The following is a 25,480-nucleotide window of genomic DNA, read 5'->3' as shown; positions in this document are numbered from 1 at the left end:
CCCACATATTAGACACTAATGAAGGGTAGAGGAGCTAGTAGAGCAAAGTAACAAAAGTACCTAAATGAGCCTGGTTCCATACCAGTCTAGATTTTTATAGTGTTTCAATATGTTGATCAGGATATTGTATAGAGAATCAATGTTGCTCATGTAAGAAACTTTTTTTAAAAAATGGATGAGAATAGGAAACACTGACTTCAAGTGAAAACAAACACTAATGCATTAGAGAAATTAAGCAAAAAAGGAATTGTCTCCAGTATCTACAGTTATTGGATTGACCCAGCCTGTTCAATAGTTACAAGTGATGCTGGTGTGGGATTTCTCCAATTTAAAAGTTCGTTTATCCATACCCCGATCTGAATATTTGAATATTTAAATTACATCCAATAGTATGATAAAAGGTGTTTCTAAGAGGTTGGGAGGAGAGAATGTGAAAGTAACCTGGTGCAGGGGCATGGTGTTTTAGGTCTGAAAAGTTAGGAAGACAAAGAGAAGGCCAACTTGAGGTTCTTCTAAAAAGTGAGGTCCCAGGAACTGGCTCAGTTGAGTGATGTTGCAGGGTGAGAAGGTTGTATGAGAAAATGACAAATGTTTCAGGGGGAGACTGCAGATGAGACAAGGTACTAAAATCCAGAAAGTCAAAAGCACAGCAAGGAGGGCAAGCATGGAGACACATAGAAATTGATATAGGGTGATATAAGCAGAGTTAGTAAAAATATATGATAGCAATTTGTAAGAACCAAAATAATAACGAAAACACTATAAAAGTACAGATTGTAAGTGCGGAACACTGCATACAACATGACTGGGTTGATATGTTATCCTTGTTTAGCTACTCTTCCCCTTTGTAATGTGCTACTTGGGATGGATGGCTGAATAGAGAAGTGGGGTAAGGGAAGAGATATATTTAGAAATAAGAGGGGAAAAAAATAACTTAAAATATGTAAAAAGAGAGGTCTGGAGTAGATCTTCTGAAGTTTTGTTAATTCTAATTTTCTGGTATTTTAAGGGACAAAAAAAAAAAAAACACCTTTTCGATACAACAACATCTCTAAAGGGGGTTTTGCACCTAGTCATTTTTAAGTTTGAATTGTTTTCCATATACTGTAATGGGAACCAAACTTAAATATTGTTAACTCTTCTTCCTACCATGATCCAAAGTGAGAAAGAAGGGTCTCTCTCACTTAGAAAACCTCCAAGGGATCAGGTTTCTCTACAGCATTTATGTTAACCAAGTCCAAGCTCCCATAATCAGCAGAGAGACTCCTTGAAATGTATACTGAGTGATCAGGGGCCATGATAAAGAGAGGAAAGAAAGCAATCCGAACCTAGAACAAGTGAGTGATAAATGATCAGAAGACAGAAAAGACCTTAGCATTCATTTCAACCCTTTCATTTGCATAGTGAGTCCAGAAGTTCAGCAACTTCCCCACACTTACATAGATAGATAAGAGCAGACTCCAGTTCCTCCATTTTCACATTTAATACTCTTTCCCTTGTAGCACCCTCCCACAAGACAAGTTACTATAGCCCTTTAGATGGATGGATTTAGTAGGGCTCCTCTCCTTTTGGGAGTTGGGAATGGTGCTAAATAATTTTGAAATGTCCCTACTGGAATCAATAACTCAATCTCATAACTTACATAAAATCTGATTGCCTATGTTCAAGTATATATATATTTCCCTACTTTCAGAGAGATCACATTTTACAAGGGGGAGGGGTTCTCTAATATGGCAATACAAGACACCCCATTAAAAGTTTTCTTCAAACAATGGGAAATGTTTGCCTGTTTCCATGAAAAGAAAGCCCTTAACTACTTTCGTAATAAAATCTACTAAAAATTCAGACAAAAAATAAAACGTGATTTCTAATCTAGAAGAATGTAATCTTTCAGCTAAAGTATATGAATGGACATAAAACAATTTTACATTAATTTTATTTAATAAAACCACATATTTACAATTCAAAAAGTTTTGTTTGATACACTTACCTAAATAAAACAAATGGATAACTGTACAATCAAAACATGATATGTAGCAAGTGTATCAAGAGTTATCTATAAGCAATTTGAATTAAGACATTGAAAAATATACGCAGTTATAAAGTACCTTTAAAATGAAATTTTTAAAACTAAATTAGACATTCTGACTACTGATTAAAGATGCCAAGTTTGTTCTCTACTATAAAGTGCAGGTTGCACAAAATCCCAAACATGAAGTCTTAGATTCTGTAATCGAGTTGCACATAAAGTGAAAAATGCAGACTTCTGAAATGGTGCAGCATTTCAATATTTGTTTTCCAGTTATTCTTAAAGAGAAGCCCAGTTCTTTTGGATAGGGATATTTCCTGAAAAGAGGGCAAGTTCATCTGCCTTATAGTTTAAGCCTCCCTACACTTCAACAGTAAAAATTAAGTTGGCAAAATCTTAGGTAATCCCTGAATTGGTGGTGAAAACTATTCTTCAGAACTTGAGATTGGCTAAGTAGTCCAATCACAGAGGGCCAAGGACTCTGTACCAATGTCACATGCATCAATAATGCTATCCAAAGGAATATTTTTTTTTTCCAAATTAGTCTAATGAAAAAAGTTAAACAGCTGAATTTTTAGACAGGTGAAAAATTTCACAAACTGTGCAAAGCTCATTATTGCATCACTTTTCTTCATTACTTAACAAATATTTATGTACACTAAGAAAAGATAGAAAATATATACATCCTCAGAGATCAGAAATGCTAAGTCATTGAACAAAAATAATTACATCTGTGGATAATTAACAGTGCACAAGTGCTGTGGCAGGCCCTTGGTCATAACCATGCCATTTTCAGTCTGTGTTACATTCAACATCTTGATTTTAGGAAATGGGCATCTGCAGGGGTTAGGGACCAGAAAGGTTGGTAGGGCATCCAGTGGAAAGGGAATGCCTTCTCAAAAAAATTAAAATTAATGATAGGCAAGTCATCTTTTTTAAAGGCTGAGGCAAAAAGTGACATCAACAACATATTACAAATCTCACTGGGGGAGAGTCAGCATTCTATAGCTGAATACATACCTAAAAAAGTTCATTCCTTAAAAGGAAAACCACACATAGTGCAAGTATTTGATGTTAGGCGTACTGATGACTTCAGAAGTAGATACCTTAACCTGAAGATCTATTGACCTTCTAGTTCCTATTGCATCTAGATGTATGAAAAGAGAATGAAAAGAGAAAGTAGTAGATTTAGAAAAACTATGGAAATAACACCATAGTCAGGTTTGGATGGATGTAAGATTTCTGATATAATCAAAGAGATCAGTCACCAACAGCAACAATCTACTTAAAGAAGTTTGTCATTGGGTATGAGATGTGTAAATAAGCATGAAAAGCTTCCTTCTTCTTGTATGGGTGATATAATACTTTGCAAACACTTATGGGAATTTGAGTGACATCACAATATAATCTGAATGGGTCAAAACAGCACTCAAGAAACCAATAAGCTGGTGGATAACTGGGGTAGAGAGGTCATGAATTCACAGAGATTATCACCCATTTCTAAAATTTTGTTCAAAAAAAACCCCAACCATTTTCTACAAATAACTCAAGTTCTTAATTATCTTACTAGGAAAATTGTCTGAAGGTAACAACAGACATAAAAGATTCTTCTATCCTAGTTCAGAGCTATTAGGTATATATTGCTTCATTCTTCTGTGATGATGACAATTTCTAAAGCGCATGATGCCATACATAGAGGTAACCACGGGCACTTATGATTTATTCTGATATTCAGTTGATGAAGTCAGGGAAAGAGTAGCCTTTCCCTCATGCATGACCCACTGTTGTGGGGTTTTCTTTTTGTTTCTGAGTGTGTCTATCATATAATTTCCTTTTATATAGACTCTGTATTTGTATTTCATCTATATCAATAAATAAAGGCTGTTTATGTTCTTCTACCCACCAAGTTTTTATTTTCTCTTGGTATGATTGCCAATAAGCAGGGGAACAGTCTCTGAGAGAATTTGATACTCTTTGGATATTAAATGTGTCACTTCAAATAAACACATATCCTAAAAAAACTTTATAAAAGGCAACTTGGTAAAATTCCAAAACAAGCAACAGGTCTCCTCTCCCATAATGTGTAGCTCTTTTGGTTGTATCAACCTCCAATACCATTTTCAATGAATGTTATCTTTGGTAAATGTGTTTTCAAAAACAAGACCCAGAGCTTTGGGGGGAAAAAACAGTTGAGAGTAATATCTTCCTTAATGAAAATATGCAAATGTGAACTGTCACAGATTAAGAGCTCTTCAAAAGCACATTTCTTATACATTCTGGCTACAAGAATGTAGACTACTGTCCACCATTTCATACTGACTTGCTAAGATTTAATTGACTTGTTTGGAAACTGAAAGGAAAAACTTAGTCATTGCCCTTATTCAAAATCGTGCACAGAGTGTGAGGGCTGTGTACAATCAACACCAGGTCATCATGCCACAGAGCTTCTTAAGGCTAAGCCTTGGTTTTCTCTTTTTAAAAAGGTATGTGTAGGAATGTGTTTTTAAGGCCAACTCTAGTATTATTAACAAAACTTGAAAATCATAGACTTGATGTTTCTCAGATGTCTGTATCCATTTGAAAGCAAGACATCTGCCCCTGGATATCTCTTCTCCCATCTTCTCCCAATCCATCGGAAGTGTCAGTGTCTGAGGGAAGGGCTTCCCTTTTCCATGTCCCGGTTGTCTTTCTGCAATGCAAGCAGTACCTAGAAATCAGAGGGGAAACAGTTAACCAAATGCTGCCTAGAATATATGCGTAGCTACAGTTACATGAAAGACATGACAGTAAAGACAGTTACAAAAGAGGTTAGATTTAAGAGTTTCACAGTGGTTTACACCATGGACATGCTACAGGACCCACAATGATTAAACAATTCAAATAAGAAAATGTGCCACTTCAAAAACTTCTCATGTTTTAATGTGAAAGATACTGAGAAATAATAGTAACAATGGCTGACGGGTAGAGAAAGCTTTATAATTGCCAAATGCTTTTATGCAAATTACCTCTTCTGATACAAATAAAGACTATAAGAACATGTGATATCTGTAACTGTAAAAATGTGCTGCTAAAAGCTGAGATGGCTGTAAGATCTGTCTCCGAATTAGAATGATATACATCAATGAAATCCACAAGTAATTCTTGGAATTCGTTTTAGTAAATATTTTCAACCTCTTTTCCCAGAGCAACAAGATTTCATATTATTGGGGGGAGGGTGGAAGTAATAAAAGACAGATACATCAACTGAGGAACTGTAAAAAGTTAAATGAAGTATAGTATAAACCATAAATTATGTTAGACACTGACTTTTCTTCCCTCATTTACTGGTTCATTTGACAAAAAGAAATTTCTAATAAGTGTATCTATGAACAAATCAGCTGGCGCTTATTTTTTTTTTAATTTTATTTCATTTCATTTTCAAATGTTAAATTTTGAATTTCCAAATTCTTGCTCCCCTTTCACTGCTCTACCCCAAAGATAAGAACAAAACTCATTACAAATATGTAGAGTGAAAAATAAATTTCTACATTAGCTATATCCAAAAAGAAAGAAAGAAAATATATTTCAATTTGCATAACTAATCTATTAACTCTCCATCTGGAGGTAAATTATATTTTATCATGAGTCATTTGGAACTGTGATTGGTCATTGTTCTGACCAGAACTCCTAACTATTTTCCTTGTCTTTTCTTTTTCCTATAATACATTACACAATTTCTTCTATTTTTTCAGTCTTTTGACTTTGTTTTATGATTTCTTGATGTCTCAAACTCATTAGCTTCCTTTTGACCAATTCTAATTTTTGAAAGGATAATTTTTTTCATTAAGCTTTTCCCATTTTTTCCTCTGCTGCTTTTAATTGGTTTAAAAAAATTTTTTTTTGCTCTTTAAAAAAAATCTCTCTTGTTTGAGGAAATCTTGTTGGCTTGAGTCCAATCTATATTTTCTTTTGAGGCTTTACTTGTAGATGTTTTCAAGTTTTGTGATCATGTATTGCGCTTCCTTACCACCATAGTGACACAAGTTTTTTGTTTTGTTTTTTCCCCCTCTTTTTTTGGTTGCTCACTCTTCTAGCCTACTCCTGACTTTGTATTATATGTTTTTAGATTCTACTCATTTCTAGGACAGGGAAAAGGGAAGTACAGAGATATTTAGTCTGAGCTTCTATTATGTCTTTTTGCTGCTTTCATAACATCAGAAAGGATCCAGCAAGTACTTCCAAAGTAATGATTCAAAAATAGGTTTGTTCCTTGGCCTCCAGATCTGTGATCTGCAAGTTCTTGCCTCAGGGTTAGGTTTGTCAGCCTCTACATGGTTGAGTTTCAGCAGACTGCTGCTAAACCCAATTACTGTTCACCCACTAGAAGGATCTGTAGGTTCAGAACTGAAGTGCTGGCTCATCTTTGGCCTGGGACCCTCCTGCCCTAGTTATTCCACTTCAGGCTTATATGTTGGGCTAAAGGCTAGTACTGACTTGCTGCTCCGCTCCTGGGTGACTGCCATGCAGCCATTTTTCTGGAATTCAGCTAGAGGCCAGATCACAACCACTTCACTGTATTCTGGATCTGTGACCTGGAATTGGCTCTTATAAGATAAAGATCCCAGATGGCAACTATTCCTGCACCCAGTATTAGTTCAAAGATCCCAGGGGATCTCTCTTTTTTCTAGTACTTTCTTCTCTGGTGCTCTGTATTAATCTCTTTGGGTGCTGGAATGCTTCTACTTCAGCGGCCACAGTGAGCTCCTAGTTTCAACACTAATTTCAGGAGATCTCTATATCTCTTAAGCTACTTTGGACTGGAAAAAATGACACACTATGAGTGTTTTCCTGATTTTCTTTGGGGCACTAATAAAAAAAAAAGAAAGAAAGAATGTGTTATACGAGCTAGGCAAAACTGTTTGCTCTCACTCTAACCATCCTGATTCTGCCAGTATTTAGTTTTTATGACCATTTTATCAAAAGGAAATCTAACATGATCATAAGCTATAACTTTTAGGATTCATCAATTGAAATTACTTTTAATAAAAAAAATTCAAAAATGATGCAAAAACTACTAATACTAATAGGTATCATCCATATTTACATTGTGCTTTACAATTTACAAAACACTTTCTTCAAATCGAGCCTGACAAATGGGTGGTAGAAGTATCATTCCCATTTTGCAAATGAGGAAATTAAATTGTAAAGAAGTAATGTATAGAGGCAGCTAGGAGGTAGAGTGGATAGAGCACCAGCCCTGAAGTCAGGAGGACCTGAGTTCAAATGTGGCCACAGACACTTAACACTTTCTAGCTGTGTGACCCTGGGCAAGTCACAACCCCAACTGCCAGAGGAAGAGGAGGAGGAGAAAGCAAGTCACAGGTTTGAAATACCTATGATACATTTTACCCTACCCTTTTTCTTTAAAAGGTAAATATTCAATAGAATTTAATAGAATAATATAATACAATAATTATGATATAATTATTCAATAGAATAATATAATTATAACATAGAAATTATTGTTGAACAGAAAAATGAACTCAGGACCCCCCCCCCCCCCCGCCCACACACACACACACACACACGTTCCCCAGGCCCCACACTGCCATCTTCCAGCAATCTGGCCTTAGAAAAGCTACTTTATATCTGAGTCATTATACACCTAATTTCTTCAGGTATAAAATGAGATATACAGAAATTATTTATTTCAAAAAATTTAAGTGAGAAGCAAATGACGCAACATAGGAATGAAAATTCCTATAGATCATGTGTTTTGTCAAGGGCTGCAAAGCAAAGTCACAGAGTTTGAGGAAGGCCATGTGAGTATCATGCAGTGACTATTTGCTTACAAACTTTGATATTTTCTCCTCCAAAATTTCAAATGAAATATTTCAAAACCACTCATTAACTGAATTACATTGTTCCATCACCAATATTGAAAAGAGTATCGATTCAATTTAGTGCTAAAGGCACTAAGGTATTTTAATAAATGTTTACTGACATACAATGTGATCACAGAAAAAAATCACTTCCCTTCAGTTTACTCAAAATGCAAAATGATAATAATACTTAACTCTGCCTCACAAAGCTGTTGTGAACTGAAAGATATGTAAACTTCATATACAATAAAAATTGGAGTTATAATTTTATTTTTTGCCTAGCAAAGTCACATATTTAAGAGAGAATTTTAAAATAGTAGAGAGTGATTTACCTGAGCCCACTTTTTATTTCTACTTTGCATCTGAATTGCAGCAATAGATGTGAAGAACTCTTCTGAAGGCAAATCTTCTGGTAACTTAGTGAGGAATTGAGCTATGTGAATAAAATCCATTTTGGTCAAAATATCTTCAAAGAGTTTAAGTATTCCCAGGGCAGTTCGAAACAGAAACTCTTCACCATCACGGCAGAACACATCCCATATTCGACATGCCAAATCAAGTGGCAAAGATTTACTGTACAAGGTAAAAATCCTGGAAATGAAAGGGCAAGTTTTTCAGATCTAGAGTCAGACAAAAAGTAAATTCTTAATTACAGTCATAGCTTGAACCTTTTAAAAAACAACTATGCCTAAAACAGAAGCCCTGGTTTCTTTCTTTGGTTGGTTAGGATTTGCAATAATTTTAAAATAGCAGTTAAGCATATTTCAAGGCACTAAAACTGAGAAATTATTTTTGCCCTTAATTCATTCCATGATGCTAATTTAAAAAATTAGGCAACCCAGAGGTGCAGTAGATAGAGAGCATCTGGCTTAGAGTTGGGTGCTCTATCTGACTGAACAGTAAATGGAGGGGGAAGGCTTAATGAGACCTTACCTAGTGCTTTCGTTTTTCAAATTTTATACACAAATGCACATTTACATGAGCATCTCATTTTTCAAATACATTTCAAATATTATTGCCATTATTTCATACTCAACAGTATTAAGATGACTAAAGAGATACAAGCTACTTAAATACATTGCTACATACTGCATCTAATTCCCTCTATCTAGCATTCCAAGAAAGGGCAACAACAGTTTTTCCCAGCAGGGGTCAGCAAAGAGTAAAGTTAATTTTTCCAATAAGCTAACACTTCTTGCTAGAAGCTTACTAGTAAACACACAAGGAAATACAGGCATTTTACTTCAAGAGTACTGAGAAAACAACTGGAGAAACAAAAACTTAAGAGGTTTACAAAAGAATTCACTGAGTTTTCTATTAGTCATTAATTCCTCTAGTGCATTTTAAAAATAAATTGGTATGGTTTTTTTGTAATCCATTTCATATAGAAAATTAAGAAAATGGAATTATTTCTCAATCTCCTTTAGGACTCCCTGGTTTCTTTCTTTCCAAAGCTATCATGAGTTTCTACTATTTTACATGCCATATCTTGATGTAACGTAAGTCTGTGGTGGAGCTTATGTAGCAAAGTCCTATGGTTACATCGTATGAAAAGCCACATAATTTTATAAGTACAGCATTACAATAATTTCAGGATGATAAATTTCAGCGAGACTATTACACTACACTAGCTTCAAAAGCCAACTCAACAGCAATAAGGACATCAGGAAGAGAGTAGAATTTGGGGTGAAAGATATTGAATTCTGCAAATAATAACCCATTTATTTAATCAACATAATGTTGCCTCAAACATTGAATGAAAGATTGAGCCACTCATATATATATATATATCCTTCATGTAAACTCTTCATTGAACACCTTCTGAGATAGTGGCAAACACTGTTGGTGAACATACATCATTCTGTTCCATACCTTGACTAATATTAATCATATAGTAAGTTATTTATTGTTTGATCTGTCAAGAAATTTTAATGTGATTTTAACAATCATACAGGAGATACCTTACTAGAGGTGAACATTTAAAATGGCATCTCACTGTTTCCAAATTAAATGCTTTTTTTCCCCCCAAAGCACAGTCTGTACGCCCAGCAGGACCTTGTAGTCCTCTGCACACTTCAGGCTACTGGTTGCCCTTAAAAATCTGACCTGCTTTAAAATAGTATTTGAAAAAAATTTAAAAGCCTGCCTTTTTCTTCTTCAGTTATTCACACGTGTAGCTTCATGGAGATGAAAAAACAGAAACATCGATTGCCCAATTATTTCCCCTTTTCATTTTTCTTGGATGCAAATTATTGTTTTTGTCTTTAGCATAACTTGCTAATAATGCCTGCTGAACTGAATTCATACCATTCAGTATTTTCCCTAAGTATCTGATCGCCTCTCCTCTTTCAGATGTCTTTAGAGTTAACCCCTTCAAAAACTTCAAAATATTCTCTACTCCAACTCCCTCCCACATGACATCTTCTTCTGCTCATATTTGATTTGACCCAGCCCTTCTTTCAATTTCTGACTTTATACAAGATTTTTGAATATAATGTGAGAATTCAAATACTGTGGCATGTACTCTCACTGATGAAGCTTGAAAGACAAATCTCAGTAGAGTTTTTCCAATTTTTCTCTGTTTACAGTATTATCCTACATATGGGTTGCAAAGTGACCCGATTTAATCAAGCCTCATGCCAGGTTTTCTGTAAACTTGCTCTTTTCTCCACCAAATCTCACTGTTTCTTGACTCCACAGGACTAATGGTTACTTATCTCTCTCCTCTGCCAAATATTACAAATTTCCATTCTAAGCTAATACATGGTGTCTGTGGCTCCCATCTCTCTATGTGAGAAGCTTAAGTATTTGGTGGTTGAGGCTATTTCTAGGCTCCTGTCTTATTCATTATGGAAACTGACTTACATTATTTACACTTCCTTTAAAAATGATGAGTCTATTTTCAAGTTATTTCTCTTCTGTTTTTATCATCAATAAATAGCTTCTCATTTTAAAATTCAGATCCTTTCTATCTGAAAATAGTCAGTTTTACTGGGGAAGGGGAAAGGAGGGATGAATTTCTTCTATGCTTATCATACTGTTAAAGAAAAATTTTAAAAAGTATTCATGATATATTGCATACTGCTTTTAAATACTTGGATTCATTTCATTTTCCTAAGCCATATCTTCCAAAAAATGTTTTGTCATCTTTCCCTATGTCTACCTCTATAATGAGGTCACTGAGAATATGTGGCTTTAATTTGGACAGTCTTTACAGAACTCTCCCTAAAACTTCTCTGCTTTTACATTTTCTTCAGTGGATGCTGGCATATAAGTCAAATTAATAAACTATATTAAACACCTATCTAGTGTGTGCCAAGCTCTGTACTAAGCAATGGATATATAGAGAAAAGCAAAAGAAAATCACTATTCTCAAAGAGCTCACATTTTAAGGGGTAAGACGACATGCTAAGAACTATGGACAAACAAGCTACAGAGAATAAATTAGAAATAATCAACAGAGTGAAGGCACTAGAATTAAAAGGGGTTAAGAAAAACTTCTTTTAAAAAGTGGGAGTTTAGGTTTATATCCCAAAAAGATAATAAAGAAGGGAAAGGGACTTGTATATGCAAAAACGTTTGTGGCAGCCTTTTTCATTGTGGCTAGAAAATGGAAATTGAATGGATGCCCATCAATTGGAGAATGGCTGAGTAAATTATGGTATATGAATGTTATGGAATATTATTGTTCTGTAAGAAATGACAGCAGGATGAATACAGAGAGGCCTGGAAAGACTTATATGAATCGATGCTAAGTGAAATTAGCAGAACCAGAAGATCATTATATACTTCAACAACAAGACAATATGAGGATCAATTCTGATGAAAAGGGCTATCTTGGGCAATGAGAGGCTCTAATTCAGTTCCAACTGATCAGTGATGAAAAGAACCAGCTATACCCAGTGAAAGAACACTGGGAAACACTGTAGCATTAACACTCTTTCTGTTATTGTTTGCTTGCATTTTTGTTTTTCTTCCCAGGTGATTTTTATCTTTCTAAATCCAATTTTTCTTGTGCAACAAAAGAGCTGTATAAATATGTACACATATATTGTGTTTAACATATACTTTAATATGTTTAACAAAAAAAAAAAGTGGGAGTTTAGCTAAGTCTTGAGGTCAAGGGGAAGAAATGAAGAGAGAATTCTAGGCATGGAGGACAGCCAATGAAAAAGGTAAGTAAAATACTTCAGGCTAGTGGCACTATACAAATGTGAGGGCTTGGTGAGCCTGAATAGTTCTAATGTAAGAACTCTTATGTTAAAATGAGTTCCCTCCTCCACATCCCCTTCCATTCTATATATTATTGCCAAATGCTATATTTTTTAATCTCTTCAACACCAAGTTCTTCAATTACTACCAAGTGTATCAACTACCCTTTTGGTTTAGTTTCATTAAGTCCCTATTATGTGACAGTCATGATACTAAACATGAAAATAGGATGAAAAGATAAAAAGTAATTCCAACCTTCAAGAAGATCACAGTCCAGTGGGGAATATGATATGCAAATAACCAAGTACAAAAAGATAATACAAAGGCAACCTTAGAGGTAAGGCATAAACATTAAGGATATAAGGAAAAGTGTTCTGTTGAAAACAGGTCTTTAATTGAAACTTGAAGGAGGCCAGAAGGCAGAGGTGGAGGTAGGAGGCCCTAGGCGGGAGGGAGGTCTAGGGGTGGGGTGATAGGAATGTTTTATAAGACAACAAAAAGTCCACTGCCCCTGGATTATAAAGTACTTGGAGGAAAATATGGCACAATAAGATTCAAAGGAAAAGAAGGGCATTAAAAGCTAAAAAGGGGAGGCTGTGTATGGTAATGAAGAGTAATAGCAAGCCACAGCAGTTCGTTGAATGGGCAAGGATGGTGACATGGTCATACTTGTATTTTAGGAAAATGTGACAGCTGAGTCAGAGATAATCTGAAGCAGAGAGAGACCAATCAGAAGTCAGATACAATAGCCCAAGAATGATGAAATGAAGGCCTGCACCAGAAAGGTGGCAATGTCAGATTAGAGGAGGAGCATAATGGAGAGATCACAAAGTAGAAATGAGAGGACATGGCAACAAACTGAATGTGGGGAAATGATTTTCTTCACTATGGTCTTTTCTGTAAATGCTCACAATAAATATAGCAAAAGCAAAATGGCCATAAATGCCAAAATATGCTCTTACTATCTCTGGACACACTTTAAAAACAACTCTGCCAGTTCCACTACTTCTTCTCTAAAGGAAATCTTTGAGTCAGTCTTTCATTTAGTATCAGCTTGCTTTTTGTCATCTGGTATGTCAAAGCCAGTGGTTCAGATCCTCCAAGTATGTCAATTAAATTAATAAAAATCTCACATTAGAATATCAAGAGTTAATACATTAATCTGTAGAGCTTATATCTAAAATAATGATTCTTGACATCCTTTGTTCCACCCCCTAACTTACTGCCTCCCACCAACCAATCACTGACACTACAGATAAAGAAGGGGTCCTTGCAAACTGAGATTTATTTCATGAGTTTCCAAGGTTAAAAATCACATTACTTAGGGATCAGTCGACTGACGTTGAGCTTTTTTAATCTACCTGAATCCAGTTTTCTCACATAGAAAATTAAGGATTAGATCAAATGGTTTCTGAAGTTCCTTCTATCTTGAAATGTATTCTATTATTCATCTGTAACTAGGTCTGGTCCTTAGAGACAGCCACAGGATATCATCAGGAAGGTACTTAAGGACTTTTCACAACATTACAAAACCTAAACACTAGTGCTCTATTGACATAACCTTTGAGAACCCAAGGTTGTTCCCCATTCCTCAGATGCCTCAAGATAGCAAGAAGGTGATCCTGCAGCATAAGAAAGTCTAAGCCATTCTGCCAGGTCCTAGACCCAAGTTGATAAGACTTTAATCATAAACCTATGCAAATCTGCTGTTCAAGATCCACGCTAGCTAAGATTTAAGAGACATACTACCAGGCTGATTGCAAGGTAAGGAAGTTATTTACCACATCAATTCACATGATGATTTAAATTATAAAAGGGTCAAAATTCCTTTCAATAGAAAAACTATCTACACAGGCAAAATTATAATCTTGTGAGTAAGGAGTATAAAAGACTATTATCAAAAGTACAAAATCAACATCTGAATATGATGGTTCCCTACTGAAGTAGTTTTCCATAGAGCAGAAAGCTTCTGCTCCAAGTCAGATAGAAAGATCTCATAAGGTATCCTTATGGTTTAGTGGCAAAATAGATGGTTCTTTATTGTCATTCCACTGATAAAACTGTATTCACTTCTGATGTTGAAGTATATAATGATGCCAAAGATTTTAGTGATAAGAACTTTCTTTTATGGATCTTTAGGAGTTATGAATGTAGGCCCTGTAGGAGCAGTAACCAGTCAACAGGGTATATTCAACACTCAAAGTTTTCTTCAAAAAGTAAACATTCGTCATAATAATAATGTCACTGTATCAAAAATATTGGTAAAACTAAAATTTCATGAAGGATTTAAGCAGGAAATGAGCTATCAAATCTCTTCATTAATTTGAGACTTTTTTCCCATCTAAAATCCACTTATGTCTTCCTGTAAATTCTTCATTTGATTATTACCAGAAATATTTTGACAAGTTCAATGACCTCATCTCATGCCTCACACAAAATACGTATTCTTTGTTGTCTGAACACTGAAATCAGCGTAGGAGGGCATTGACAGTTATGAAATGTTCTGTTCCTTCACATCTACATCAAGTAAGGGAGTGTCAAATGATGAAGCAAAACAAGATTTCTTGCCAGAAAGGTGGTGTCAGCAACTTGGTCTGATTTTGGTTCATTGTTGAGAGTGTACAACTGCAGGGGCTAAATGGTCCACTCAAATCTTCCCATCCTTCATGACTCTTGCTCACACCCTCCCCTGCATTTACAACAAGAAATCTCCCTAACTTACTGGAAGCTTCCCTGAATTTCTCTTGGTATCATGAGAAAACCAGTGAAGCAAGTTTTTTTGTGTTTGTTTGTTTTGTTTTTAAATAACCTGTCAAGCAACTCTCTAAAACCAAGCTGAGAAAGGTGCTAATCTGCACAGAGAGAGACTCCTTATTCAGGAAAATAACTGGTATAGTTACTGTCCTTTATCCTTATATCTAATTAGTAGGAAATGTTCTTTAAAGAAAAACTTTAATCTTTTTCCATCCAATTTCTACTTATTGAGAGAAGAACTTGTTGTGGTTCCAGTAAGTATAAATTTATTAAACACTTGCAATGTGCCAGGCACTCAAATTACTAAGCATAATTCTAAATTTAACAAACACCATATAAAGTAAATATTTTCATGTGTTTGTAGAGTAGGACTGTACATGAAACTACAAATTTCTATTTTTCACAGATTCTTTTTCTTTTTATTTTTTTAATTCAATTTTGTTTTCAGGTCCAAAATTTCTCCCTTTTTCTCCTTTCTTTTTTATACTTTGAGAAGGAAAGAAAAATCTGTGTTGTTGTCATTGAAACAAACAGGTATAAGTGACTTGCCCAGTGTCACATAGCTAATAAGTGTTTGAGGTCAGATTGGAATTCAAGCTTTCCTAATTCCAGGTCAAGCATTCCATCCATTGCATCCCTCAACTGTCCTACTAAAATCATATAACTATGAAAACAAATTAGGGAAGGGGGGGAAGGGAAGGAGAGAGAAAGAAAAAAAAGAAAGAAGGAAGGGTAAGGGTGAGGGAGGGAGTGAGGAAAGGTAAGGGAGAGAGGAAGGGTAAGGGAGGGAAGAAGGATAAGGGAGGGGGGAAGGGAAGAAGGAAAGGTAAAGGAGAGAGGGTAAGGGAGGCAGGGAGGAAGGAAGGAAGGGTAAGAAAGGGAGAGAGGGAGGGAGGAAAAGAGAAAGGGGAGGGAGGGAAGAAAGGAGGAAAGAAGGGAGGAAAGGAGGAAAGAAGAAAGGGAGGAAAGAAGGAAGGAAGGGAGGGAGGAAGGGAAGAGAGGAAAGTAGGGAGGAAGAAAGGAAAGCAGGGAAAAAGGGGAAAAAGGGAAAGAAGGGAAAGAGGGAAGGGAGATTTGTTTTGATTTGCACTCTAAATCCATCACTTCTCTATCTAGAGAATAGCATGTTAAATCATGAGTCCTTAGGAATTGTGGTTGATCTTTGTATTGAACAGAATTCCTAAGGAGTTTACATTCTAATGGGGGAATGGAACCAAGGTAGGAACCCAGAATTAGGTAGGTAGGAGTGGAGCTGGAAGAGAAGTGGAGTGGAAGGAGTAGGAACAGGAGACAATTAATAGCCTGGTTATTTGGAGCACAGAGTTAGGTTATGGATCTAACTTTGACAGAAAATAAGTCCTGCACTTAGGCTCAAATGCACCTCAAGTTGCACACTGGGCAAGGAGAGGAAACACAAGTAAGCAGCAGTAATAAAGTTCAAAACCCTGGAGCAAGGTCTCAGTTTCAGGTGACAACCTGCTCTGAGGCCGGCAGCTGAATAACAAAAGCAGGGAGATAAGATGGGGAAACTGAGCAAGAGTTTCATTCCCCTAGTTAGATGATTCCATCCCATTCCAGTTAGTTGCTGTGATCTGGGCCCAAAGCAGCTAGCTTACTGAAACTCTAACCAGGGTGGGCCTATAGCTGTGTGCTTCAAATTCAAATCCAGGTTAGGAGTTTGCAAAACCCCAAATAGGAAATCATCAGTCAGACTTCATCCTAGACTAGACTGCTCTGGGCCCAATGAATTTGTATGTCTCTTCCCTGAGCCACCCAAGATCCTTGAAGAAAATTCAAAAGCTAGAGAAAGAACTATTAGGACACCAGAAAATACAAATCTCAATTCAAACAAGGCTCACACATTCTCTTTGAAAATATGCAGCACTCAGTCTGAATATAAACTCTTTATTTAGCAAATACAATTGGAAGCAACAAAATAATAACAATAATTTAGCCATAAAAAATAATTTTGGTGATAGGGACATCCAAGACACAAACTCAGAAGGTAATAACTCTAGAACATTAAAAAAACCTAAAGGAAAAATACAGCTCAAATGAAAATAAGGCAAATTAAAATAAACAAAAACATTAAATGAAAAGGGATGGAAAAGAAATGAGAGCTATGGAAGAAAAACTTTTAGAAAGAGAAGTAATAGCTTAGCATAAAAAGTACCAAACCATATCAAAGCACCAACCTCTTTAAAAACTAGAAAATATTAAAACAAAGTCAAAAGAGTAAAGAAAATAGAAGTAAATGTAAGATATCTCATATAACAAATAAAAGATATGGAAAAATAAGTATCAATGGACTATGTGAAAGATATAATCAAAAAAAGAGCCTATCTGTAATATTTCAATAAATCATTAAAAAAAAACAAAAAAAAAACACCTTGCCTAAATCTTATTCAAACTAGAGCATAGAAAAATGGAATCCACTGATCATTTCTTGATGGGAAACCCAAAAGGAAAACTCCCAGGAATATTATAACCAAAATCCAGAGTTTCCAGATAAAAGAAAAACAATATGCTTTTCACTTTTGAACATCAGGACCATATCTATATGTCATGTTTATCTAACTTTTTTCTATTACTTTTCAAAGATAATTATTTATTTCATCTGTTAGCCGACTATCCCAGGAAAAATTTTCTGTAGATCTAGGGAGTTGAACTCACTAAAAGCAATTATATCCTTTCCATTCTCAGTTACCTTGCTTAGAATCCTTGTTGGCCATTTTTATTCTCACTTTTGGAGTTTGAAGGCCATTTTTTGTAAAGAAAAGATAGGGACTAGACCTGTGATATCATATCTAGGAAACCATATTAAACCTGATATGTGTGTAGAACAATATTAAAAAATATCCTTTTAGTTTAACTGAAAATATTAAGAAATTAATATGTCTCTAAAGTCCTGAGACTTTTCTTCTTCAAAATTATGTAAAAGGTCAAAACCAAAAGCTATATTTCTAGAGAATATACACTAAAAACAGTAATCAAATTTAAATTAATTTACTTGGTTGGTTAAGAAGCTGCTTTCCCCCATCCCTACATAAGATTAGAGCTATGACCAAGGCAGAGTCAAGAATCAAAGAAGGAATTGAGTGGTTTTAAGATAAGATTAGTGGTTATTATTCTATTAGAGCAGGTGGTTAATCCCAAATCATATTTTATCATATTGTGACCTTTTCCTTGTTCAAGAATTCTAAAAATATAACTTCAAATTGTCTGAAGTCATGAAGAATCTGTAAGAATTTAGACACTTTTCTCAGAACAATGCCTGAATTTGGAATAATGTTAAATTAATAAAAATTATTCCTGGAAGAATCATGCCTAAAACATAAAATTCATTGTTAACTTTTATTTTTTTATTTGACAAGGGTGAGGAAATTTGCTTTACTAATGCAATGCAATTCAACATTTTTTGTGGAACTTAATGAAGCTGCCTCGAGCACTGAGCTTTTACTTGCCTTGCCCAGGATCACAAAGTCAGAATGTCTCAGAGGTCACACCTCCAGACTTGTCTTGGCAATAACTTGTACTGTCCACCTCAAGCTTGGCAAAGCAAACAGGAATTGTGTAGTTTTGCCTTCCACAGGTCCTTGTTTCCCAATGCTGTTAGGCATTTTTATCAATAACTGGATGAAAACCAGTTAATCATTAATGTGGCCAATTAATCACATTTATGCATGACAGGAAGCCAGCAATTAGATAACAGAATTCAAAGCCCAAAAAATCCTGACAGTCTATAATATGTCAAATAGAGCAAGAGAAAATGTATAGGAAGAAATGTCCAATCAGGAAGAGATGTCAAATCTTAAACTTATATTAAAAAAAAAAAAAAAAAAAAAAACAACAGAATGAAGGAATAGCAACGATTACAATAGCTAACATTTACAAAGTGCTTCCTATATCCAGGCATGCCACAGTGCTGAATGCTTTAGGGGTTATTATCTTACTTGATCCTCACAACAACCCTGGGAGTGGGTGCTATTATTATCTCCATTTTATAGATGGGGCAACTGAGGCAAATGGAAGTTAAGTGACCTGCCCAGCAATGTGGCTCAACAACGCCTATCGAACCATCTCTTGAGCATTATGCTCAATGAGGGACATTCCATTTAAATGCGAGCACTGACAGACTCATTCTTCTTACTCCTAGGGGCCCAACCTGATGCTGCTGTTCAGTCATCAAGGGTTGTGTCCAACTCTTTGTGACCCTAGGTTGGGGTTTTTTGAGGGGGGAAGGGTTGTCAAAGACATTGATTTCAGGCCTGGTGCTCTCTCCATTGTCACCTAGCTGTGCAAGCTGATAAACAGATTCAAATCCACACCATTATCAAGAAATCAATAAGTATCTGTTTAGAACATACTCTATACCAGATATTCTGCTAAGTAATGGGGATGATACCAAGACAGAAGTGAAGCAGTCTTTCCCCTCAACGAGCATACAATCTAACAGAGAAGGCAACTTGAATATGTCAGTATATGCAGAATATATATATATATATATATATATATATATATATACACACTTTGAATAAAAGGTAACTTTGGAGGTGGGGGGCACTAGCAGCTAGAGAGAGCAGGATAGGTAGAAGGGGGCAGTAGAGCCGATTCCTGAAGGAAACCAGGGATTTCAAGAAGCAAAAGTGAGAAGGGAGTGAAACTGCAAGCACAAAAGGCATCCAATGCAAAGGCATAATAGGATAGGGAGATAGGAGAAGTTTAGTCTGTGGAGCAGCAAAGTCAAGATGACCAGACCAGGGAGTACAGAGAGTAGGATCATGAGCAAGAAAAGTGGCAAGGCAGCAAAGGGCTAGGCTGGGAAGAGCTGTAAATGCCCAATAGAAACCTCTGCATTTGATCCTAGAGGTAACAGGAAGCCACTGATTATGTAGGGAGATCAGTGTCCTCATTGGTTCCCATGGATTCAATGATCACTTCCATATAGCTCTATTCATCTACTCCTAACCTGACCTATTCCTAACCTCCAGTTTTGAGTCCCCAACTGCCTGCTAGGTATTTCAAAGACCTTACAAGTTCAGAACTGAACTCATCATCTCTGTCTCCTCCTTCCCTACCATCATGTTCCAGTCTCCCAGGCTTACAATCTCCTTATTCTATGACTATCACCTCCCTTTCCCATAAACTCCAGTGCTTCCCTGTTACCCCAGAATCCCACAGAAACACTGTTTAGCTCTCAGAGGTCTTCATGCTTGGCCCCTTCCCACCCTTCTTGTTTTCTTATACCCCCTACCATCCCCAGACTCAGCTATCTACTGACACTATCTCCCAGATGCTCCTCACAAATGACATGCCATCTCCCCCCTCCAGCCATTTTCCAGGCAATGCTTGGGAGTCTCTCCTTCCTCATTTCTGCCTCTGGCTTTGCTGGCTTCTTTCAAGTCTCAGTTAAATTCCTCTCTTCTACAAGAAACCCTTCCTGGTCCTTTTTAATGGAATGCCTCCTCTCTGAGACTAATTGGTCCTGTATAGAGATGTTTGTACATGACTGCTTACATATTGTCTCCCCCATTAGATTTTGGGCTCTGGGAGATAGCTTTGCCTTTCTTTCTATATCTAGTGCATGGCACAAAGTAAGCCACCATAATAAATAAATGTCTACTGACTTTTGACCTGGATTTAGGAAAATCACTCTGGCAGGCTAGTGGAGGATGAATTGGAGTGGGAAGAGGCCTGAGGAATGCAGAACAAAGAGAAGATATTGCAATGTGCAATGGTTCAAAGTGAGAAATGGGTCTGAATGAAGGCAATGATCCTACAAGTGGAGGGAAAAGGTGCTGTGAAAAATAACAAAAACAAGATCTGGCAAGTGGTAAGTGAGAGTGAGGATGACAGCTCCTGGTCACTGCAAGAACAGTGGTGTTCAAATAGAAGATGGAAAGTTGAGAAGAAAATGTGGGTTGAAGGAAAAGAGAAAAGGGGGGGAAATCTAGATTCATGCCTGCTCATGCTGTGCATGAACTTGCTAACTTGGTCCTACTTTCAATACTTCCTATTGCAAAAGCCTCAGGGAAGCAAAATCTGAGTACAGGGGATGGAGAAGGGAATTTTGCCCATGTAGTTACTAGTGTCCAAGCTATTGCTAGATTATAAGTGACCTGGAGGAAAAGATGCTCAATGGACACAGAATGAGGTTTGGAGCCTACACAGCCACAAAGGTAGTAAAGGGTGTAAGGGCTATGTAACTGTGTATGGGTGTAATGAAGAAAAGCTCAAAGAATAGCTAAAATGGGGAGCGTGAGATGCAATCCAGAAGTCCACTCTCTGGTTGGTCGATTATATACCCTGTGGAGTGATGCTGCAGTGCTTTATTTTGGAGACTACCAATCTAGAAAAGTATGGTGTGTGACCAAATGTTAATTGGGCCATACTTCCAAACTTAGGGACTGGTGATTAGTGGTTTCTTATACAAACATCAAAATTTTGTTTCACTTTACAAACACTGCATGGAACCTGATGAGCCTATGAGCTTCACATGGTAGCAACAAATCCATCCAGGCAAACTGGCAGAGAAGTCCTTAAGAAGACAAGTGAGTCCACCTGATCTAATAAATCTTCTATGAGCCATTTACTAGAAATTTCATTTTCCATAAGTGAAATCTTTCACGTATTCAAAAAACTGTACTTTTTAAAAACACCCATGTTATAGCATAAAACAAACAGCATTCTATAAATGCACAATGACAAAGATCCCTAGTTTTTCTCTGTAAAGGGATCATCTAAAAAGAGACAGCTGGGAAAGGCTTCATGGGAAAAGATGTATTAAGAGGTAGTCCTTGAAGACAGAACTTACTTAAACCAGAAAAAGTGTGGAAATGAACACAGAACAAATCCCTGAGTCTTACCAGTCAATTAGATAGATGTCTGGAGTTAGGTTGTGTTTCTTGAAATGGGCAAATAATTTTGGCAGATTTTCTTCAAAGAATACCTCGAATGCTGCAAAGTACGTCAACATCTGTGGAAACAATGTGAGATATACTACTAAATAAGTTACTGATAAACATAATCCTTTTTAATATATATATTCATTTATCATATTCAATCACGACAAAAAAATCAAGATTGTTCATGAAAAGAACAGGCTTTAGAAATTACTCCAATCTATTCTTTTTCAGTCATGACATGGGTTCACTAGAAACATCCTGGAGGAACAAATAAGCAAAAAAACTAAAATCCAGAGATTATTTTATCAGAAAAAACATCTCCTATGTTTCTGGGAAAGAGTTATGCTAGTATTTGACAAGTCATTGTGGCTGATAAACTTCATGCTGGCTGGAATCAGTAGTAAATTTTGCACCCCCAAAGGTATCATAGAAATTAATAATAGAAGTACCGATTTATAATTATAGAGAACTGTGGGTGGAGGGCAGGAGAGTTTCCACATAAGTTCAAAAACCTGAGAAAGAAAGTAGGGCAAACACTATCCTCTTACAGAGAAGGAAAGTTCAGAGAACTACATGGTCTGTGCAGGGTCACAAAGTTACTAAGCAGAAGAACTGAAAACATTAATCTTTTCATTAGAAGAATTGTACTTTATCACACCACTTTTGTTTGTTAATTTTTTTTTATTGATATCTTTTGTTTTCACATCTTTTTATTTCCAAATTTATAATCCCCCTTCCATAGCCAGCAAGTTGTCCCTAGTAATCAGGATATTCCCTACCAACAGCTTTCCTGCCCCACCACCTCAATAAAAAGGGAAGAGGAGGTGCTGCTGGGTTTTTTAATTGTTATGCAAGATCAAACTTTCTCATGACCAATTTCTTTTTATTTTTTGTTTTTATTTGGGTTTGATGGTTTTTGTTTTTGCGAGGAAATCAGGCTTAAGTGGCATGACCAGGGTCATACTGACTTCTTAAAAAAAGGTGTTATGAGAGAATTAAATGTATTTTTGTAAAAGTAAAATAGTCCTTTAAGTAGTCATCTTTTTGTCACAACTTATATAATTTTGCATTCCCACAAAAAGGGCTGTGGAAATTGATTAAATACAAAAATACTAACTATATATTTTGGTCAGAAAGCATATATCATATAAAACAAAGTCCACCTGTATTAGGTAATAATGCATCTTCTCATCTGTGCATCCCAGAAAGCACTGAGCATAGTGCCCTAGCATTCAAATACCTGAACTGTTGTTTCAAGAAAAAAAAAAATTTTTTTTAAAGAAAACTTTTAAAAAGTAAAACTGAGAATACTAAGAAAGAATATGTTTTCTGTCTTGGGGGGTGTCAGAGAAGAAAGGAGAAAAAATATGGAATTCAAAATGTTACAAAAATGAATACTGAAAACTATCTATACATGTAATTGGAAAAGAAATAAAGAATAGTTCTTTAAAACTCTTTCTTTAGGGAAAAGCCCCTCAGAAAGAACAGTATTAGATTATCAAAAAAGTTTTTTTAAAGGAAATGGATTATGAAGAGTACTCCACCTTTTAAGAGGAATAAGTCAGATTTTGCCTCCTATCCACCTGAAGTAACTGGTGCTAGAACCTGCCTTTATTTATTCTCAAAGATTAAGATAGGGTTGGAAGGGAAGAGGTCTCTTTGCTTGCTCAGGAGGAAGAAGAATAGTTCAAGCAACTTGATTCCTCAACTATACTTGAAAATAAACACAAATGACATTATAATGTATGTTTTCCTTGTTCAACATTTCTACAAACTTACATCCTATCTTCCATTGACAAAGAGTTATGTCACAGGGAATGGGAAATTATAACAATTTGAAAAACCTCTCTCTAAGCTAGAAATGGCTTGGATATAGATTATTGTTAAATTAATTTTCTGAAAGATGAGCCTAAACCAGAATACAGTATGAGTATTAATATTTTTCTTCAGCAAATTCAATTTGACACAAAAACTAAATTAGCTATGCATGTACCTGTATATTCTCAATTTACTAACATTAATTCTTAAATATAAAAAATCTGAATCCTTCTTTCTTCTCTAAAGGAAAAACTCATCAAACAACCAGAGTGTGATAGAAATACTCTACCATTTAGAATAGAGTCATTTAGTTTAACCTATCCCCCCATTATAGGAATCACTTCTACACTGTTAGTCCTATCAAATGACCAAACACGTTAAGAGTTTACATTCTTTTACAAAATAATAGCAACTTTAATAAAAAGTTCCCTAATAGTATATGATTTAGAGTTGGAAGGAATCACACAGAGGTAAATTATTTTCATGCTTTCATTTTATGGATGAAGTTTGACAAAACAGTAAATTTATTGAGTAAGGTCATATAGTTAATAAGGAACAAAGCAAATACTGAAATCCAGGCTTTCTAATTGCAAATCTACTGGATTTTCTGATATTCAAAAACTGATAGTTTAATTTGTACCTCTTAAATTTACTTCATAATAACATGTAAAGAATTTGCAAAAAACTTTAGAAATATCAACATTTCATTCTTGCAAAAAAGGTGCTTTAATCTTCATTTTGCTGATGAAGAAATTTAGCTACATAAAAGTTAAATGCTCTGGGTCAATCATAAAGTTAATAAATGTATGAAACTGATTTTCATGTTAAATGCTCCTGACTCTAAGGACCAGCGCTGTATTCACTGTGTTGCCAACAAAATTAATATTCACTGTCCCAGTATTTTTTTTAAACAATATAAAGGAACAACTATAATTTATCTTCTCAAATCTAAAGTAGTTTTGTTTTTTAAAGTGAAGTTTGGAAATCAACAACTACCAAGATGACACAATTCAATTATGGGGTGCTTAGTCTAGATAAATTGAAAATTTTGTAATCAAGTTCACTCCAGCTCACGGTTACTCATAAAAGAAATATCTTTGTACTATTATTTCCTCTTAACAAAACTTAGTACTTAAATTATAGTCTACACCATTATCATTCAGTCTGATTTTTGCCAATAATTAAGATCAATTTATGCTATGTCTCACTTCTGCTAAATGTCATTCGTTAAGTGTCTTTAAAAAAATTAATGAACTTGATTGTTCAAAAGTCTCAGAATATCAAAGCAGAGAGAACAAGGAGTAATTGATAACAAAAATTAGTTCTTTGTACACCACTAATAAAAGGGGAACATTTCATAACAATTACTACAGCAACTACAGAATACTCACAAGGCCATGGTCCACTCGAAAAAAAGCCATTTGACAAGGTTTATTCAAAAGATTAGAAAATGCAATAAAGGCATCTGCAGTATCTAAGTTCAGAATCAATACTGCTGCTATAAATGACATGCCCTGAACCTAAAAGAAAAATATTAAACTAGTATCAAACAAAATGAATAGTATACATACACAGTGCATATTTCTACTATATTTTTATAACTAAAAGTTGGATGTTCTTATAGTTCAAAATATTTCTATCACTCTTCATTCTAATGCATTACCAGAGAAATTAATAGTCCCTTTCCCATCTACCATTTGCCACATTCAATTTCACAAGTGAAAATCACTTAATATCACAAGTGATATTAAGAAGAATCAGGGACTGTATTTATGACCTTCATCTGTCTTTGCTCTTTTTTCTATTCCCATTCATATCTCTCCCTATTCCCTATTATTCTTTGTATATCTATCAGCCTGCCTGTCTTTTTAAACCCCAAAGATGAACCATGCATTAGAAAA

At 35.5% G+C, this 25,480-nt stretch overlaps 1 protein-coding gene across 4 annotated transcripts in view; it reads right to left on the bottom strand.

The window, feature by feature from the left end:
• Positions 1–1,919: 1,919 nt before the first annotated feature.
• Positions 1,920–25,480, bottom strand: part of TBC1D14 (TBC1 domain family member 14) — a 115,773-nt gene continuing 92,212 nt past the window's right edge. For 3 of the 4 annotated variants that reach the window (XM_031942741.1, XM_031942743.1, XM_031942745.1), the window contains 4 exons: positions 24,971–25,099; positions 21,723–21,832; positions 8,223–8,481; positions 1,920–4,736 (listed from right to left, as the gene is read on the bottom strand). In XM_031942741.1, the coding sequence (XP_031798601.1) occupies positions 4,671–4,736; positions 8,223–8,481; positions 21,723–21,832; positions 24,971–25,099 (564 nt within the window). In that variant the 3' untranslated portion in view covers positions 1,920–4,670. The remainder of the gene's footprint in view (positions 4,737–8,222; positions 8,482–21,722; positions 21,833–24,970; positions 25,100–25,480) is intronic. The other variant, XM_031942744.1, reaches the window with a different exon arrangement.

The sequence above is a fragment of the Sarcophilus harrisii genome, chromosome 6 (genome assembly GCF_902635505.1).
Source record: "Sarcophilus harrisii chromosome 6, mSarHar1.11, whole genome shotgun sequence".
NCBI classification, from domain to species: Eukaryota; Metazoa; Chordata; class Mammalia; order Dasyuromorphia; family Dasyuridae; genus Sarcophilus; species Sarcophilus harrisii.
The sequence above is the reverse complement of the archived record's forward strand: the minus strand, read 5'-3'. Positions and strand labels throughout refer to the sequence as shown.